General features: G+C 45.1%; 1 protein-coding gene across 2 annotated transcripts in view; it reads right to left on the bottom strand.

Moving 5' to 3' along the window:
* Positions 1-4,196: 4,196 nt before the first annotated feature.
* Positions 4,197-18,672, bottom strand: part of hd (humpty dumpty) — a 39,647-nt gene continuing 25,171 nt past the window's right edge. For both annotated transcript variants that reach the window (XM_037425393.2, XM_075895580.1), the window contains exons 8-11: positions 15,995-16,091; positions 10,876-10,977; positions 8,931-9,120; positions 4,197-4,677 (exon numbers count right to left, since the gene is read on the bottom strand). In XM_037425393.2, coding sequence (XP_037281290.1) covers positions 4,330-4,677; positions 8,931-9,120; positions 10,876-10,977; positions 15,995-16,091 — 737 coding nt within the window. In that variant the 3' untranslated portion in view covers positions 4,197-4,329. The remainder of the gene's footprint in view (positions 4,678-8,930; positions 9,121-10,875; positions 10,978-15,994; positions 16,092-18,672) is intronic.

Genomic DNA, 18,672 nt, shown 5'->3' with positions numbered 1-18,672 from the left:
ACAGGCAGTTAGCAATTTGGTCCTTCTATTAAAGGGCCTCTAAATCACCTCCTATATATTTTGGCACATTAAGTTCAAACTGCAGTAACAATCAACAATTAGCAAAGTGGCGACACCACACATCGAAAGGGTACCACGATAAAAAAGGAATCTCGTGCTTCTCTTGCAGCCTTTACGGCGCGCCTAACGCTGGCCGTGTCACCACCTGGTCGTTATAATGTGACATCTCTTGGGGAGGACACTGTTAATTGGGTGACGAACCTGTTACACATGGAATTCCCCTACTGCAGTTCCTTTGCAAAAAAAAAAAAAAAATGCTCGCAACATGTTCTTCGTAGCCATGTGCACTATTGAAACTAGACAACTATATTCCAACATCTGGGTGCTTAGGGCCCCTTCATGGTTTTACTTCCAGGCCCTGCTTAGCATAAGCCTATTAAGGTTTCTTTCTTGCTATCGTCCATGAACCTACACATCATGAGCTCAAGTTTAATAACGTATGGGGTTTCATGTCCCAAAACAGCGACAAGATTAAGAGACACTGTAGACACTGTGGGCTCTAGAAATTTTGACCATCTGGTGTTCTGTAACGTGCACTAACATTGCACAGTACATTGGCCTCTACAATTTCACCTCCATCAAACACATATCAAACACACGACCTTCGAGTCAGTAGCCAAGCCCCCTGGCCACTGATCCACCAAGGCGGACATGCTCGTGCTTAGAGACCACTTTATTAATTCATATGTGGGGTTTAACGTCCCAAAACCACCATTAGATTATGAGAGACATTGTAACTGAGGGCTCCTGAAATTTTGACCACCTGGGTTTCTTTAACGTGCAATCAAATTCTAGCACACTGGCCTAAAGCATTTTGGCCTCCATAGAAAATGCAGTCGCCACAGCCAGGATTCGATCCCGCACCCTGCGGGTCAGCAGCAGAGTACCTTAGCCACTAGACCACCACGGCGGGGCTTAGGGCCTATTTCAACTTGCTTAGTGCCGTTTATATGCACGTTAAGTTTCTCACCGCCCCTTCCCTACACAAATGGAACTGCTATAGCACCAGTTCCATTAAAGAGAGGACATGTCATGTGCTTAGTGCTGGTCTTTTACCTTCAGTGAATGCCTACAGTGAATGAAGCGTTACAGCGTCCATCGCAGTTTGCCTCCTATGTTGGCACGGCAACCATCAGGCCTTGCTTATATTTACAAGGGATCACGTGTATGCACTTCGCGAATCCTTTCCAAGATGCCATTTACATGCAACTATACACGCCTGCACGTTTTTATTTACACCAAACAAGACTTTCGTCACACACTTTGTAAATCTAGCCCGTTCAGCGAATTTCAAAATTCTTAAGGCCTTGCAACTTCCTAGTGTAGCAGCTACACAACACAAGTTCCTTATCCAGAAGCTTTCTCAAAATGAAGATATGCAGTCTGTAAACACACCTCAAGCAGAGGCAGGTCTCTTTTAATTTCGACATTCAGGGCTTTTTAGGGGCGAAGCACATTGACACTTCACTGTGTTCTTCTCGGGGCAATCCATGCCTTGTTACACACAGTCTGTCCGTGCATAGGTCTTTCATACTACATGGCAACTTCAATGTAGACATTACGAACCTTACGACCACTCTTTGCCCACTCGTCATCATTCGCTGTGTGAAGATGCGTGGATTTTTTTTAGGTGCAACGCTCCTTAGGGCTGCACCTGACCGTCGCCTTTGAAGCTCCCTATGCCGCGCAAGCACGCCGAGCCAAACAACAGATGCACACTCTTGGTGTAACGGGAGCACGCACTTGCTGTTAGGCATGCTATTAGCAAGCAGCATGCTATTGGTGAATGGTTGACATTGTTTGGCCAGATGAACTTCTTGCAACATGCTAGGATGCCGGCGTGGCGCTCTGTAGTCTGCCAACATTACAAAGTGAGCCACACTCGCACAGAGGGATCTCAATGGGAGAGAAAGATTGCGTTTCATTACGCACACTTAAATTTTGCAGCAACCGATTTGTTTACGGAACAGTGATGCTGAGGTCACTCGACGATTATTTCGAAAAGTGTTTCATGACCCCTTCAAGACGCTATAAAGAGCCAGTGTTCCATGAACTGCACGTCAATACCTCCTGTGCAGAGACTGAAAGAAGTAAGTGCAATGCAGTTTTAAACCAATCAAATACCGGCAGTTTTATTTTGTGAAGCATAGCTGCCATAGCTTTCACAGATCTGCCAGTTTTGCATTTTCTCCAAAATTTTATCTTTGGCGCTACACAGACGCTACCATGGCACACATGCAGAAGGCAACCATTGAAGCACAAAACAACAGCCATTCACTTTACTTTTAAAAACAGATAAAACAATTTCACCGAGTGCCCATAAAAATTCCTCTATAACATTGGGTACACATAAATTTGTACAGTCAATATGAAGGTGGTGAATGCGACAGCTTTTTTGAACAAGTAACAATTTCAATTTCGTTGCTTCGCTCGTCCAGTGATGATGTTTACTCACAACAAAAGAACTGCGCAAGACTCGTATAAAATTACTATTTACAATGCAAAATAAATGAAGTGCAGTAAACCTACCTTACAGTCTCTCAAAATACAAACAGATGCAAAGAAAAGCTGCTACCTACACCCCCAATATAACAGACCTTAGACAGGTGTCTTAAAACCAGCCCTGTACAAATTTTCACAGACAAGCAGAAAGCACAAACTGCCCACAACGGTCATCAGACATTGTAAGGTCTCGTTGGCAAGCGACAGTCTACACAACACTGCAGGCAAGTTAACAAGTGTCACGCAATATACTACAGCGTATCATCGCACCTCAGCACTGCAATAACCACACTGCATTATAGCAGCATGTCACACACATTAAAGCTGTCGACGAACTTTTTTACTAAACCGGCTCACACAATAAAACTAAAACTATGATGAAAAAATGAGGGGCAGGTATTTTGCACTGCTTTCCGTTCAGCAAAACCTTGATAAACGAAGTTGTGTCAGACACTAAAATACAGTCCACATATACTAGTACTATATTCGTCATAAGCATACATTGTCAACGTGCTGATATCACCGAGAAATATTTACAGTTTTTGTGCTTCACTATATCAGCATATACTGCGGTTCGACGTTTCTTGAAGCACAGGGAAGGCCATAGATGTTGTCCACCAACAGTAAAGGCAACTGTCATTGAGAATGCGGTCATTTGCAACTCATCACATGCTTGGATATCTGCCTACTGCCAAGTGCTAGCAGTTCTTTTCTTCAGTGGAATTCACATAAAACATGCCGCACTGTACCGAAGGTGACCGCATAAATACGCTTTTTGGTTCTAGAACCACCAGAGAGCTCTCTGAATGACAGCACGTTTCTGGTCTGGTCAGGTCACTTGACCAAACAGTGGCAAACAAGTATATGCTAACATTTCCAAGCGTTGCAGTCTTCTTGCTGATGGAACTTGTAGTCTCTTTAGTTGCGCATTCATTACAGAGATTTACTACACTGATGAGAAGACTTGCTTTTGAGCAATGCCACAGTGATAGCGCACCCCTATTCCTAAGACCCACTGTAAAACGAACTGTTCTTAACCGAAAAAATGACATTGCTGTCCCATTCGAGAGTTGTATTTTTCTTCTCGAGTTGTACAGCTTCTTACATCCTGAATAAAAATAAGCGATGTCTAGTTTGTTAACAAGAACATATAAAACTACTTTCACTGTGTCTTTGCACCTCTGTATATACACAAGAGTCGTTAGAATGTTACCTCAACATTCCTATGCAAGTCAATGTGTGTATCGTGGCTGTATATATGAGCAAACGGTGTTTAGTTGCAAGCACACCATGCACCACATAACCACAGTCTCAGAGTATCTCACTGCATTGACACTGCTGCAGGAACTGTATCGAAGCACTAGACAAACAAGACCCATGTCATAACTCGTGACATGTTCCAGAGACGTTAAAGCGGCAAAAATCCTTTCACAGACCCCTCACTATGCCTTAAAAAAAAACTTGAGCACAAAGACAAGAGCACTGATGAAAACACCAGTAACGTTCCGTTCGTTAGTCCCATGATCTCAATGCCTGCCCAAGCCTAAAATTGGAAATGCATTGAGCCAATGTGCTATGTCCTTTCGTGCTAGGCATGAGCATGGTTCTCCCGAAGCTGCAAAGGCAGCAAGGAAAGTTTGCAAACACTTAAACACTCGCAGTCTATACTCTGTGCATCATTGCTGCCTTGACAGTCCCATCGTGATGACACAAGCAATAGAAAACGCAGAGTTTCGTAGCCGTCTCTGAGCAAGCGAGCAAGCCCTCCTAGCGGCAACCAGAGATGTCATAGCTGCCGTCTTCAACATGAACATGGGTGAGCACGGGCAAAGGTCCATTGGGCTTCCCACAAATCTGCTGCACGAAGGGCTGCGACAGGCCGCAGTCCTTGAGTGCCTCAGTCGCAAAGGCGGCAGGTGCAGCCTGCGGCTGAGGCTGGAAGGCATTGAAGGCCGCCGTGGGAGTGTCGGCCGATGCCACGAATGAGAAGGCGCCCTTATCCTGGCTGCTTCCAAACAGGGTACACAGGCCATGCAGTGCGCTCGGAAGGATGGGTCCGCTCATCTCCACCATGTGCATGTCCGTGTTGTTTTGCTTGACCCAGCCTTGCCGCACCTAAGGATGAGGGAGACTGCGCATTAGAGGGTGCTCTTTTTTTCTAGGGAGTTTCAAGCAGTGCTGATTTAGTCAAGAGTTCTAACAAATAACATCTGGGGTTTTACATGCCAAAACGCTCAATATAATTATTAGGCAAGCCGTAATGAAGGGCTCCAAAAATTTCAACCATCTGGTGTTCTATAATAAACACTAGCATCGCATCAATGTCTCTGTAAACACTGGCATCGCATCAATGTCTCTGAGGCTTGCTGCAATCGCATACCCAGGACTCCTGGTTACTTCCGAATGGAATGTATGTTTTACCAAAACTATGTCAACAAAGTACATATCATCTAGATGACCTTGCACGTCAACTTAAATGCAGCATCACCACCTACATCTCAAATCTGTGTATTGTTGTGCCACAGACATGTTCCTCGTTCGGGAGCACGTCTCACAAGATCGAGCCCTGTTTCGACAAACTGTCTCCCCCCCCTCCCAGCGCCGCCTTCCGTGCAGAAGAATCGTGCAGTTCCGGGGATAACGTCGCTTCCTCCGCCGAACCACTTTGCAGTTCCGGGTATGGCTACGTCTCCCCCTCCGAGCCCGAGAACTGGTCTGAGAGAATGGACCAAAGACGCTATTTAAGGCCGAGCCGGCCCCATGTTAGAAGATTTTGCCCCAGCCGACGTTGTCGTGCTGGCCGGCTCTGTACAAACGACAACCTGCTACAGTAAACACTACTTTTGTTGCTGTTTTCAAAACGGATTGCCTCCCTGTTTCGCCTTCGGGCTAAGGCTTCAGCGAAGTCCGCTCGACGGCTCGCCGCTCTTCGCCACCGCAACCATCGCGACAGAGCAAAATTCATAACAGTATATTATGGCTTATCAAATTTCTTTCGACCCTGCATGACATTCCCTGTATTGGCGACATTGTTCACCATAATACAGCTCAAGTTATTTTTGTGTAGTGTCTGTTAAAGCTCCTTATGACCGAAATACTGTTAAAAGCAGAAAAATTGCTGTTAGCAGTTTTTCCACCAAGCGGGATGTTATGAGCGTAAAATCATTTACTGCATAAATGACTTCAGCATCTTATACAAATGAAGAGAGTAGCCAGGTTCTCACATTTCTTGACGGAAGGGGCACTGATATTGACACAAACGAAGGCATCGATGTAATGAAGTGGCTTAACATGATTAGCAGAAATCTATACACTCTATGCGCATTGTAACAGATCCACATACAACAGGCTTTCGGATGCAACTGACTATCATTTGCCTAGGTTTAGCCTTTGTACCAAATTAATGGACAGAGGGTAGCTTTTAACAGACTGGGTTACTATGAACCATCGGCAAGAGTGAAAAAATTAGTACAATTTTCCCCCAAATTTGGCGCAATAAAGAGTACTCTTGTCATTTGGCACGGGCTGAGAACAGACCTCACCACACCACTCTCTGCACACAAAAACCACGGTAATTTAGAAGGCTAGCTTTTAACAGACTGGGTTACTAGGAACTATCCGCAAGAGTGAAAAAATTAGAACCATCTTTTTTTTTCAAAGTGGGCGCAATAAAGAGCACTTTTCCCATGTTGGCACGTGCTAACAGACTTGACCACACCCCTCTCTGCACACAGAACCCACAGTAATTTAGAGTTTTAATAATAATATGTGGGGTTTAAGTTCCCAAAATCACCATATGATTATGAGGGACGCCGTAGTAGAGGGCTCCAGAAATTTCGACCACCTGAGGTTCTTTAATGTGCACCCAAATCTGAGCACATGGGCCCACACCATTTTTGCCTCCATCGAAAATTCAGCCACCTCAGCTGGGATAAGATCACACGACCAGCAGGTCAGCAACGAAGTACCCCAGCCACTAGACCATTGTGGCGAAACAGTAATTTAATTGATATGTGGGGTTTAACGTCCCAAAACCACTATACGATTATGAGAGACGCCGTAGTGAAGGGCTCAGGAAATTTCGACCACCTGGGGTTCTTTAACGTGCACCCAAACCTGAGCACACGGGCCTACAACATTTTCGCCTCCATCGGAAATGCAGCCGCCGCAGCCGGGATTCGAACCCGTGACCAGCAGCCGAGTACCTTAGCCACTAGATCACCGCGGCGGGGCGAGGCAGTAATTTAGAATTTTGGCTCGCAACAATGGTGGCTTCCAGCCAAGCTATGCCTTCAGCCAGGCCCGTCTGAAGGCACGTTGTTCACGCCCATGTTTCAAGTGTTGCAGCTGACTGCAATGCAGCTGCCAAGTGATTGCCTCGTCACTCAAGTGTGCTCCCCATTCCCTTATTACAAATGTCTGTTCGAGCTAAGCGTAAATAAAAACATTTTGCCTGCGTAATGCTTTAGACGTTTGTCACTCATTGCATTGATGTTAGACAACCCGACCGAAGTTTTCAAACTAAGACGCTCTGGTACTACGAGGGTGTGGCTTGGCCCTGCTTATCTATTGTAAAAGAACTTGTTGCTGGGCTAGTTAAACCTAGTTTGCGCCCAAACACGCGACACATTCATGAACATACACACACCTAGGCATTGCTGAATGGGGCGCTGTGCATGCTTGATGCCTGGGTGTGTGTGCATGTGAATGTGTCGTGTTCGCGCAAACTAGTTTTTTTAAATGGCCCTGGTTAGTTCAGTACTCTCAGACCAACTTTGGACTGTCCAGCGAGCTGTTGACACTATGCAGGAGCAACAATTCTCAGAGGCACGGGAAGGCAAGCAAATAAGCCTTCCCATACACACAAGAGATAATTTAATCTAAGCCGATCAACAGAAGGGGCTACAAAAGCCTGCTGAATAATTTATTAACGGGCTAAGCTTTGCTGCTGTGAAGGGGTCGCGTGGCATCCCCGCGCCTAGTGTAACAGCACTTGCTTATTAATTAGAACTTAGCTGCAATTTTTCTAATAACCGCTGGTGAGTTAAGTCTTTCGTAAACATGCCATGGAATACATTCAGCGCATATCGCCAGAACCAGCCTGCTCCATACCACTGCGCAGAATTGAAACTATCCCATACAGCAAAGCACCCCCCTCCCTTCGGAGTTTGACTATTATGGACTTCGGATAAAACTGACATGTTTTGTTTAATTATCCCGGTTTCTTGTAACGAGAGTAAACTATCACAAAACATTTCAGTTTTATAACATGGTTCCTGGACAACATTCATTTTTCACCTCAATATAAAGAAGTATGTTCACCCGCGATTTCAATAAAATGGAATTTCGCTGCTGCTGCCTAGGAAGATCCAAGGCAATGAAGTGAAACTTCTGATAGTGCTAGGGGTCATGTGCCACGTGCCAAATCATGTGCCATGCGACACTGAGGTCATCAACTGGAACACTGTAGTCTGTGATCTATACCTCGAAAAAAGCTATTCAGTATTAGTGAGGAATAAATTTTCAGTCAATGGGATTCAAACTTATACACGCATACTGTATAAGTTTGTCCCTCACACACACAGTGAAGGATAATCTGACCATATTTGGGGGGGGAGGCCACTTGCTCACTCAGTTTTGGACCAGTCATTGGTGCTTGTTTGGCGCTTATTTAAGATCTCCTGAAAAAGCACGGGAGTGCTTGCTCGGGTGGGAGGTGCTTGCTCGACATTTTACGGCAGTGCAAATGGAATTTTATTTCGGTAAGGACACGACTGCAACAAGTTGCAAGCAATATTTCCTCGAGCAACTCTGAGTTACCAAGCACACTGCTATCAAGTCTATAAATTTATGTGTGTCTGTTCTGTGACAAAACCAACTAACAAAATAATTATTGAGCTAACGCATAGCTGCAACCAAAGTCTGCAATGCTCTAACAGCGACTCTTGGTGGATTCTTCCCTTGGTGCACGTTGTCACGGAACAAAAAACGAGGCCGCCATAAACAGACAATCTGCAATTCAGGTTATGTTGCTTTCACGTGGTTTGAGACATCACATACTTTCACTTTTCTCTGCTTTTTTTCCCTGTTTTGCATTCGACGCTTTTTTATGCTGAGCCTTTGCAACAGACTACATTCTCATGACGACCATTGCAGCAGCATAGGTGTCACAGCTGCGCCTATACTACTAGCGAGTGCATGCTTGACGACTTCGCTGAAATCAAATCTTGTTCACATGACCACAGGTTCCACAAAAATGACATTTTTTTTATGTTACTGGTCATATGTGCAGCAACAGAGTACGGTGCACCTACCATAGCACAACCCACTACAATGAGACTTGGGAGTTTTGCCTGCATGCCACTTGCCTTTAGCGATCGCAAACTGGCTCCGTGAAAGGCCACAGGAGAGATGAGCGTTGGGGGTACACCGGCCAGGGGTCCCGTGGGACAGACACAGGTGCGGCTGTTGAGAAGGAAGTTGAAGAGCGCCAGCGTCTCGCCTCGCTCGACAAACACCAGTGACCTAGGGCGACGATCATCCCTGGTCTCGTCCAGCCTAGTTGGCAGGTCGGGGTTAAGGAAAAGCTACGAGAAAGGTCAAAACACTGCCAAGCATCAAGCGTGTTTAATGTGATGCATAGTTAAATCTTCCCAGTGATCCAGTAAAAAAGAAGAGTGCAAAACAGCCAACTACAGGAGCTTGCGTTCACTATCCATGCGAGTGCCCATAAGCTTCCTCCAAATGGCACTTCCACAGCTGAAGCCACATTTCCATTACGTGAATGGCACTCTAAGCTAACAAAGCAGCCGTCTTTGCTTCGACTAGTGTAATTGCATAGGCATAGTGCTCACTGACTGAAAGACGATATTCAAGGGACCGACAACTGGCCAGAATGTCATTGGATCCCGAGAGAAATGAAAAGACCAGGAATTACAGTGACAAGATTCGAGTATCTTTATTACGATTGGAGTAGGATATGTTTTTTAAAATTGTGTTCAATAAAGCCTCCGGAAAATTATATGCCACATAGTTAAGCGGAAGAGCCCTGAAGCTGGATTATGGGGTTGTTCACTTTATTATACATTGTATAATGCTTTAATTCACAACATTATTAGTGCTTAAAATTAAAATATACATATTATCATCTATCCCCACAACATTGTGTTCTGTGTTGCTTACAAAGCAAAAGAAGTAGGACGCTGAAGGGCGGCACTGCTTTTGCAGCGATTACAAAATTGGCGCCCTCAGTGCTGTCGACAGCTATTTCAGTGCTGTTTGCCTTTTAAGAAACTGAAGTATAGGCTTGCATTCCATACTTAGCGGGCAGGAATTCCGTTGCCTATACTCGCGCAAGGGCATTTTTTGACGGGCCGTAACTGCAAGTAAAATCAAATAAAGCAACATGTTTTTATTGATTGTGAGAGGTGATGTGCAGGAAAATAAGTGGGGGAAAGTATAAAAAATACCACAAATGTTTTTTTTTTTTCAAATCGTTGTCAGAAGTTTCCTTGCATGCTCTTTTCTTGAAGTTAGTGCAATTATATCTATTTATTGAAACATTATTACTATAAGCTTTGGCAGATTTATAAAAAGCATGCTGAAAAAGTAATGCAAAATTTTCCCTGCCCAGTTATAGGCCCTTTCTAAAATAAAGGCCTGCAAACTAGGCAAAAAAATGTTTTATAGGTCAAATTCGAGAATTTTTATAAAAAGATCTACACTATGCAGAGAATCGAAATACAATTGATCGTAGTGCAAGTACACATATATATAGCTAAACAAATGAGAGGTACATAGCTTTAATATATTTCGTGTTTTTCACCTCCAAATTCAAAAAAAAAAAACAAAACAGCAGAGCAGGTATGTGTGGCACTCAACCTCTTCGTCATTATTGATTTACTGCGCTACGGAAAAAATTTTCCCAGCAAAACAAATTGCCAACAATATATAAAATCTTGGAATAAATTGAAGAGGTCTACCAGCCGCGCTTTGTTCGATCTTAGGGGGAATCACCCTTATATAAACTCTCCTGGCAGGTTTTTGCGTTCCCCGCCATGTTCCGCAACAAGTCCAAATTAATACATGTGCTTCTATGGAGTAATGGCGAGAAATGGAAAAACTTCGTTACATATAGGATTTTATTATATGGAGGTTCATATTAAACAGGTTTAACTGTACTTCAACGAAGTAAAACCCTCAACATGCAAATGTGCTTGCACTGTGAATATAGACAGCATAAGCTGCTGCCAACAGACCTAATGCATTTCATCTGCACAACCGTTATCACAATAAAGAACCGCGAAAGGATACATTTTGCTCCGCGATGTGTTGAGAGAAGGAAAGTCCGCCTGACTGAGGCCCAAGCTTTCCAACCAGGTCACCGTTTCCTCTTCTGGTGCATTCTCCTCTTGGCTGCAAATGTGACAGGTACCATCAGCACAAAAATGAAAAACGCCACATATTACCCGCACTGTACTATCAGACCACTATTATATCCCTGTCACACGGCCACCACCAAACTCCGTTGAACACCGTCAACGTAAATCTCCCCTAGGGGGTTCGACGGAGAAGGTATTGTGGCAGTGTCACACGGCAATGACAAGGTTGTAACAGTTGCCGCGAGGGGGCTCAGCTGGCGCTGTTTGATTTTCGGAAAAGCATTCTAATTTCATCTCTATTGATTTTTTTTTTGTGAATCCTCGTTATGCAGTTTTTACAAAAAGCACTATTTAGTAAGTATGCGAGTAACAAACCATTAAAAATACTTTCAAATAAAAATGCATTTGCTGCATGCAGCAATGCTCCTAGTGACGCTCGCATTCAAAGGCGAGACGTGCACCGGCGGCAAGCATGCAAAAGACAGAATATCAGTGGGGTTTTGCGTAAACATGACTGGAACCTACAAAACTCCAGCACACCTGCGCATTAGATATCACATCGGTATTCTCAGCATGCCATATCTCCAACATTTGTGGTTTAGGAGCAAAAATGTGATCAAAAGGGAGCCAATCAATGGATCATTATCAGTCTGCAAGCACTCATCGTAATTTTCTAACTTGGTACAAGCGACCACATCAATAGCGTGCTTACAGACTCGTGAAAGGCCGTTACACAAGAGACTCCAGAATTGTTTTCGCCATGTAGGCTTCACACTCCAACACGAGCCAGAGTAGAAAGGGCGTTTGATGAACTTCCATCCATAGATCTAAAGACGCTGCCTGCGACGATTTCTATGCTGCCGGCGTTTCGATTTCAGCCGAATTATCTTTGAGGGTTTTGCCAACGCTGACAAAGACCTCGAACTCTGTCGAATTGCCCGATGACGAAATCAATCATCGAGTTACGGAGGATTTCGGCAACCCTGACACCGAGAACAAAGAGAGTGTCTACAAAGCCGACAAGCTTGAAGTTGAAGCGAGCGCTGATACAGTCGAATCCGGGCACAACGAAGTTCACTTTAACGCACTTTCCGCAAGAACGAAGTTTTTTTCATTCCTCGTCGATGCCTCATAGGGTTCAGTGCTTTGAAATTGCTTCCAATACGAACGACTTCACAGCTGTGTTTCTACATTAACGAAGATTTAGGGGCAAAGCTCCTTATGGCATGGGTCTGTCACTCGCCCCCCTCCATATGTTTGTATGTATGTATGTATGTATGTATGTATGTATGTATGTATGTATGTATGTATGTATGTATGCATGTATGTATGTATGTATGCATGTATGTATGCATGTATGTTTGTACAAACGTAGCCACGGGTGGGAAATGGGAGATGTCAGTACTTGGATTGTTCACTAGATGGATGCACGGACGAATGGTCAGACAAGCAGATGGACGCGTGGCTTGACGCGCGGACGGACGGATGCATGGGTGGACACTTCGCCCCACTCATCATCAATCACTCCGTGGATATGATGCGATTTTTTTTTGCAGGAACAACCATGAGCAAAAATCATTCACATTATAGCTTTCTAAAATTTTTAAAAAGGGTTTTAGTGCCTTGACAAACTATCAAATAACATAAGAAAGCACATGAAAAGCTGCTCGAAGCTGGCATACCAGGCGCGATTAGCCTTGTCGCGCAACTGTAACAAAACAAGGCCATCATGCCGTGATATGATGGCAATGCAATGTGCTCTCGCAGTCATGTAGGTTCAAAGAAAACGGCATGAATCTTGTCTGCGTAAAAGCAACATGCATAATTTGATTTCGATAGTATTTCTAATTGTTTTTTACGAAGCTTATAGGAATGTCTTTATTGTCGAGAACTACCAATTAATGTGGGTACAAAAACGGAATTGCGAGGCAAAACAAGGCAGGGTGCGGCGAGGCATTCGGGGTGACGGCTTCCAGCTTGACTAGGACTAGCTTCACATGTTCACAACACGCATGCATTGTTTCCCGAAGCTGCGGTAACAAGAACAATTATATTGCAGCCGGCAAAAAAGAGCGCGTGTTTGTCGCTTGAAGACAAGGCCCGCATTATCGCAGACGCTGAAGTCGGCAAGAAGAAGGCTCTCACCGCTCAAGAGTTTGCGATTGCAACAAGCTCCCTCTCAACTATATTGAAGAGCAAGGAAGCTATTAACAGAGCTCAAGCTGCAGGGACGTCGGCCAAACCTAACAAGGTGACCCAGCCAGTGCACGAAGCGCTGAATAAGGCAGTCTACACCCGATTCGTGGAGACGCGGGCCAACACAATAGCCCTTAGCGGTGATATTGTGCGGCAGGAAGCGCTGGATATTGCTTTTCTGCTCGGCATAGACAATTTCAAAGCCAGGGTGGCCTGGCTGAACCGATTCAAGCCCCGCCACAGTATCGTCGGCAAAAGGTTGTGTGGTGAAGCCGCTTCGGTGGATAACGATGGCGCTACCGCATGGATGTCGGCCAGCCTCGGAAGCCTCCTGAAAGACTATGCACCATCGGATATCTACAATGTCGACAAGACTGGTTTTTCTACGAGATTCTTCCACAAAAGTTTCTGTATTTTAAGGGGCAGCGCAGTCAAGGAGAGAAACACAGCAAAAAAAGAATAACTGTGCTACTTTGTGCTAATATGGTCGGCTCTGAAAAATGACCGCTGTTGGTCATCGTCGAAAGTGCAAAACCACGCTGCTACAAGGGAAATTTGAGCCTTCCAGTGTCAACAGCTGCGCGTGAATGACCCGTGCAATTTTTGGAGACCGAGTCCAGGAATTCGACCGGGACACATCCAAACGAAAGGTCTGTCTGCTTTTGCCAATTGTTCCGCGCACGCTGTTGAGGAGGCGGAGCTTGGGAACGTAGAGCTCTAGTTTTTGCTACGGAACAGCACTTTTGTTATTCAAATGCTCGACTAAGGCGTCATCCAAAGCGTGAGGTGCGCCTATCGTAAGCACCTTATTCAAAGGCTACTTTTAAACACCCGGTTGGGTTGCAAAAAATCTACATGTTTATAGCGCTTCAAATGATTGCCACTTCGTGGAGGGCGACAGCAAGTGCCATTGTCGTGAACTGCTTTCGCCATGCCGGATTCGATTTGTGGTGTGTCGAGACTTCAGATTCCGCAATAGACCCTCGTGATGATGACGGAGGTCACGATGAGAGTGAATTAATGGATGAAGAAGTCGCACTCACATGGGCAGACCTGCAAGAAAATGTGCCGGACAACGTCCATCTGAGCGAGTTCATGCAAGCGGACTCCTGCTTGATGGTGCGGGAGGAATTGATAGACGAAGGTATCATAAAGAGTGTACAGGAAGATGGTGTTTCGTCAGTCGAAGACGACGCATCTGCACAACGTACCGTATTTACTTGTGTAATGAACACACCTTTTTTCAGCAATGTTGACGCCAGGAGGAGGGTTCATTACGCGGGAGAAAAAAGTCACGGGAGTCATAACAGCGAAAATTTTAGGTGACGACTGCTTGTTCTGACTCGTGAAATGCGTGGCAAATTTTTTTCGTAGCCCGAAGCTTGTTTTGTTTCGTCCCGTAATGAAAGTGCATGGATCGACACCGAAGTGTCGTCCAGCCGCTCGGTTCCAATGCTCCAGCGCATGCTGTTAATAACCATTCGTGGAGCTAGCATACCGGCCGAACGCGCCCTGTGCAGCAGGTGTCCCAACTAAGTTCTCAACAACAAAAACGCAGTGTCAGATGGCGGCGCACAAACGTTGCATTAGACGTTTGCGGGTGCGCAAAGTGCCGTCAGCGTGGCTGGTGCAGTAGCGTTTTGCATAGGTCTCAGATGGCGAGCTTGCGCCGTGTTCCATGACGCAGCGCGAGCACCATTTTCGACACCACGTGCTTTGTTTTTGTGCCGCTGTGTATGCGTGGCGTTATCAGCAAAAAGGTTCCTCATGCACTCAACAGATGGCACTTTGCCATACAAGGCGAGACTTTCAAATCTCAATTGACATCGTTCCCGCTCGCGCTGCTCGCAACTGTTTAGCATGATTGCATAACTATCTTTGGCTTTCATTGCGGTGTTATTTAGTCATATAATGGGTTGATTTAGCGTTGTTTCGATCATTAACAGCACTGGCTATAATACCGAAATGAAATGAACAAATACAATGAAAAAATTTTTTTACCTTTTTTCAAGGATCAAGGTGGGGGGTGGGTTCATTACGCGAGTAAATACGGTAATTCCACACTGCCTCTGATTTATTGATATGTGGGGTTTGACGTCCCAAAACCATCGTATGATTATGAGAGACGCCATAGTGAAGGGCTCCGGAAATTTCGACTATCTGGTGTTTTCTAACGTGCACCCAAATCTGAGCAATGAGCATACATTTTCACCTCTATCGTAAATGCAACCACCACAGCCGGGTTTCGATCCCGCAAATTGCGGGTCAGCAGCCAAGTACTTTAGCCACTGGAACACTGCGACGGAGCGCGCTGCCTCTGACTTCACATGTGCTGGACGCATTCGACGTCATCAGACGTTGCATCGGGGTGCAGGATGACGACAAAGCTATGGCTCTGTTGGCAGCATGAGAAAATCGCGTTGTACTATCGCTTGGAAACAGGCAAAAACAGCAAAAGCTGGCCGATTTTTGGCATTAAACTTGCCTTTTTTTTTTTATGCATCAGTGAGTCGCGTGACTTGTATGTTTTTTTTTGCTTGAATTGCAACAACGAATTTTCACGACAAAGAATTTTTTCCTGCCCCATCAATTTCATTGTCCCAGGATTCAACCGTAACCCTGTGATCAGTGTACCGCTAGCGACAACATGACGTTAGCTGAAATTGAGGAAGACATCATCCCGGGCAAGCGGAATGCCACGAGAAAAAAAAGAGACCTTTTTGCGCCAAAATGTAAACCGATGAGGCGGCACCGGCCACGCCTGCATTCTCTTTAATATAAATGGCTCTTTTGAGAGCCATATAAAACGATCCATTCGCTGAACTGCTGAGCTAAGATGCATGCTGTCTGCTTACCCGTCACTCTTAGCTTCTGAAGGCGGAGACTGTGATGCACCGTCTGTCTCGTCCATCTGTTCTTGGCTGGTGCACAGAGGCATGCTGAACGTAATCCCTGGAAAAGACGGAAACAAAAGTCAGAACACAATTAAGAGAGAATGCAAGGCTCGGCTAACCTTTATTGAAAAAATTAAACAAGAACTCGAGAATGCACATCCTGCTGAATGCTATTTTAAGGCCCTGGTCTCCCCTTAAATACATTGCAAAAATAGAGAGCCAAAGTAAAACTTGAATCTCTTTTAATTAACCGAAAGTATGCGTTATCAGAGTTCGAATTATCTATCGCGAGTCTACTGTAGCTTGCTTGGAGGCCCCAATGAGGAAGATAAGCCGCTAGATGAACAGCCACGCGAAATACCAACAGTGGCACAAATGCAGAAAAGCCTATTGCAAAACAGAGTGGAGTGCGCGGGCAGCGACCGCGACCTCATGATCTGCCTGAACAGACTAGAGCAGGCACTCTTCGCGCCCAGCCGAAGCACCTGACAAAGCTAGCTGACCGACTTTTGTGCGTGAATAAGGGCTTGTTTCACTCAGTACAACTTCTGAGAAGTTGTCATGGCTAATTTAGCTCTACTTGATGAGCTTTTATGAGGCAGCCACGTATATCAAATTACTGCTTATATCGACTTCATTGTGATGAGCAATTACTGCAGTCTACTCTCGTGACAATGGACTTTGATAATCTTGCAGACAAGTCCGTTCTATCCGAAGTACAGCAGGGGGAGGGGGGTTGCGTTGCCAAGGGACGACAGTTTCGATTTCACTCAGCAGTATGGGACAGGCTACTTCTGCCGATACATGCAGAATGTGTTCGACAGCATTGTTACTAAAGACTTCAATCACCAGCAGCGGTTATTAACAAAATTGCAGTGCATTGTAATTAATTAACTAGGTGCAGGGATGCTATGTGGCCCCTGCAAAGCTTAGCCTGATAATAAAGCATTTCTAGCAGGCTTTCTCTATTGATCGGCTTGGAATAAATTCATATTTGTGTGGTTGGGAAGGCCTATCTGCTTTAATGGAGCCGCCTATGGGCCACATGGGAGCTGTTGCTCTGGCATGACCTCCACGGCTAGCTGAACAGTTCAAAGTTGGTTTCAGAATTCTCAACTGAGCAGCACCAAGGCACTTCTCACAGTAATAATAGTATTCTACCTTCACAGTGAGACTAGCCTGCTTGGAGTACCATAATTTCTTACTTTTGAAACTGGTCACGATGCCTAACAATGTTACAGCAATGAATGACAAAAGCAAAACACACACACATAAAAAAGACCTTTTTTTACACTTAGCCCAAACAGAAATTTGTAATAAGAGACTGGCGAGCATATTGGGCGATAATGCGATCACATTGTGCCACATTTCGGTCAGTTGCAACACAAACTATTGGCATAACCAACGCAGTTTCAGACTGGTCTGGCTGGAGGATTGACTTATCCAAAAGCTACAAATGTTGCCGGCCACAACTATTGAGGCTTCAGTGCACAGTGAGCAGCATGCTCATGTCTATTGTCATCCCACGCCAACATGGCAATTTATGCACCCTATTTCCGAAAAAAATGCCGCTCATTTTGTCTTCTGTAGCCAATAGCCAGTTGTATCGCAATCTTAAGATAACTTCACTGCATTAATTTAATACACAGACCAAACTTAGGTGGAATAATCGTCCATTATAACCGAAAGTCTGTTGTACATGGGTCCGTTATAATGAGCATAGACTGTATAAAAAAAAAATCGCGGTGATCGCTCTGTATAGGAATCGGAACACGAAAGTGAAGTGTATCTGTACAGAGGTACAGAGGTGAGTGTTTATTGTGCATTGTTTAAGCAACAGCAACGAATTGTAAAGTCCCGTCAGGAACGGCAAGCTGCTCAAAACTTGCAGTGCACACCTCAGCAGAAAGCACGAATGAAATTAGCGCACACAGGACGAGCACGGACTAACAACTGTCACAATTCTTCCAGCGTCGTGTGTCAGCAGCGCGCTACTTTCATAAACAACCTTCGTCGTCTCCCGAATTACAAGTCTGATAAACGCGCATGCACAGGAGAAAGCCCGCTCCTAGGGACCGTGCAGGCAGAGCTTTGCAGAGGCGGCGACCTTGAGAGCACGACAAACTCGAGACCGTCGCATCATCTCGTCCCTAATAACGAAAATACGCTAAAGTTCGGAAGCTCTGAAGACTGCCAAACGGTGTATAGAAATGGCTTGCCGTTTGCACTCCAGACAACGAACGCTTTGTGGCATAGTGGTTAGCACCGCGCGCTGAAAATAGAGAGGTTGCTGGTTTGATTCCACGTGACGGATATTTGCTTTCTAATTTTTTGTTTGCAATTTCTTAGTATTTATCTCAACATCACTTCCATGCGGAAGTACCGTATTTACTCGATTCTATCGCGCCCTCGATTGTAACGCGCACCCAATTTCCACCGCCAAAAAAAAAAAAAAAAAAAAAAACATAAGACATCGATTGCAACGCGCACCCATTTTTTCTCGCTGGCCCGCACGGTCACACCACTCGAAAAAACGACTCCTTTCGGGAGCGTCTTCCATTTAAATATGAGGTACGGGCGAAGCTTGTGCCCATCTGACGTGTAACAGAGCATTGCCGTCACTGTAGTTTTACCGTGGA

The sequence above is a fragment of the Rhipicephalus microplus genome, chromosome 5, assembly GCF_043290135.1.
Source record: "Rhipicephalus microplus isolate Deutch F79 chromosome 5, USDA_Rmic, whole genome shotgun sequence".
NCBI classification, from domain to species: domain Eukaryota; kingdom Metazoa; phylum Arthropoda; class Arachnida; order Ixodida; family Ixodidae; genus Rhipicephalus; species Rhipicephalus microplus.
The sequence above is the reverse complement of the archived record's forward strand: the minus strand, read 5'-3'. Positions and strand labels throughout refer to the sequence as shown.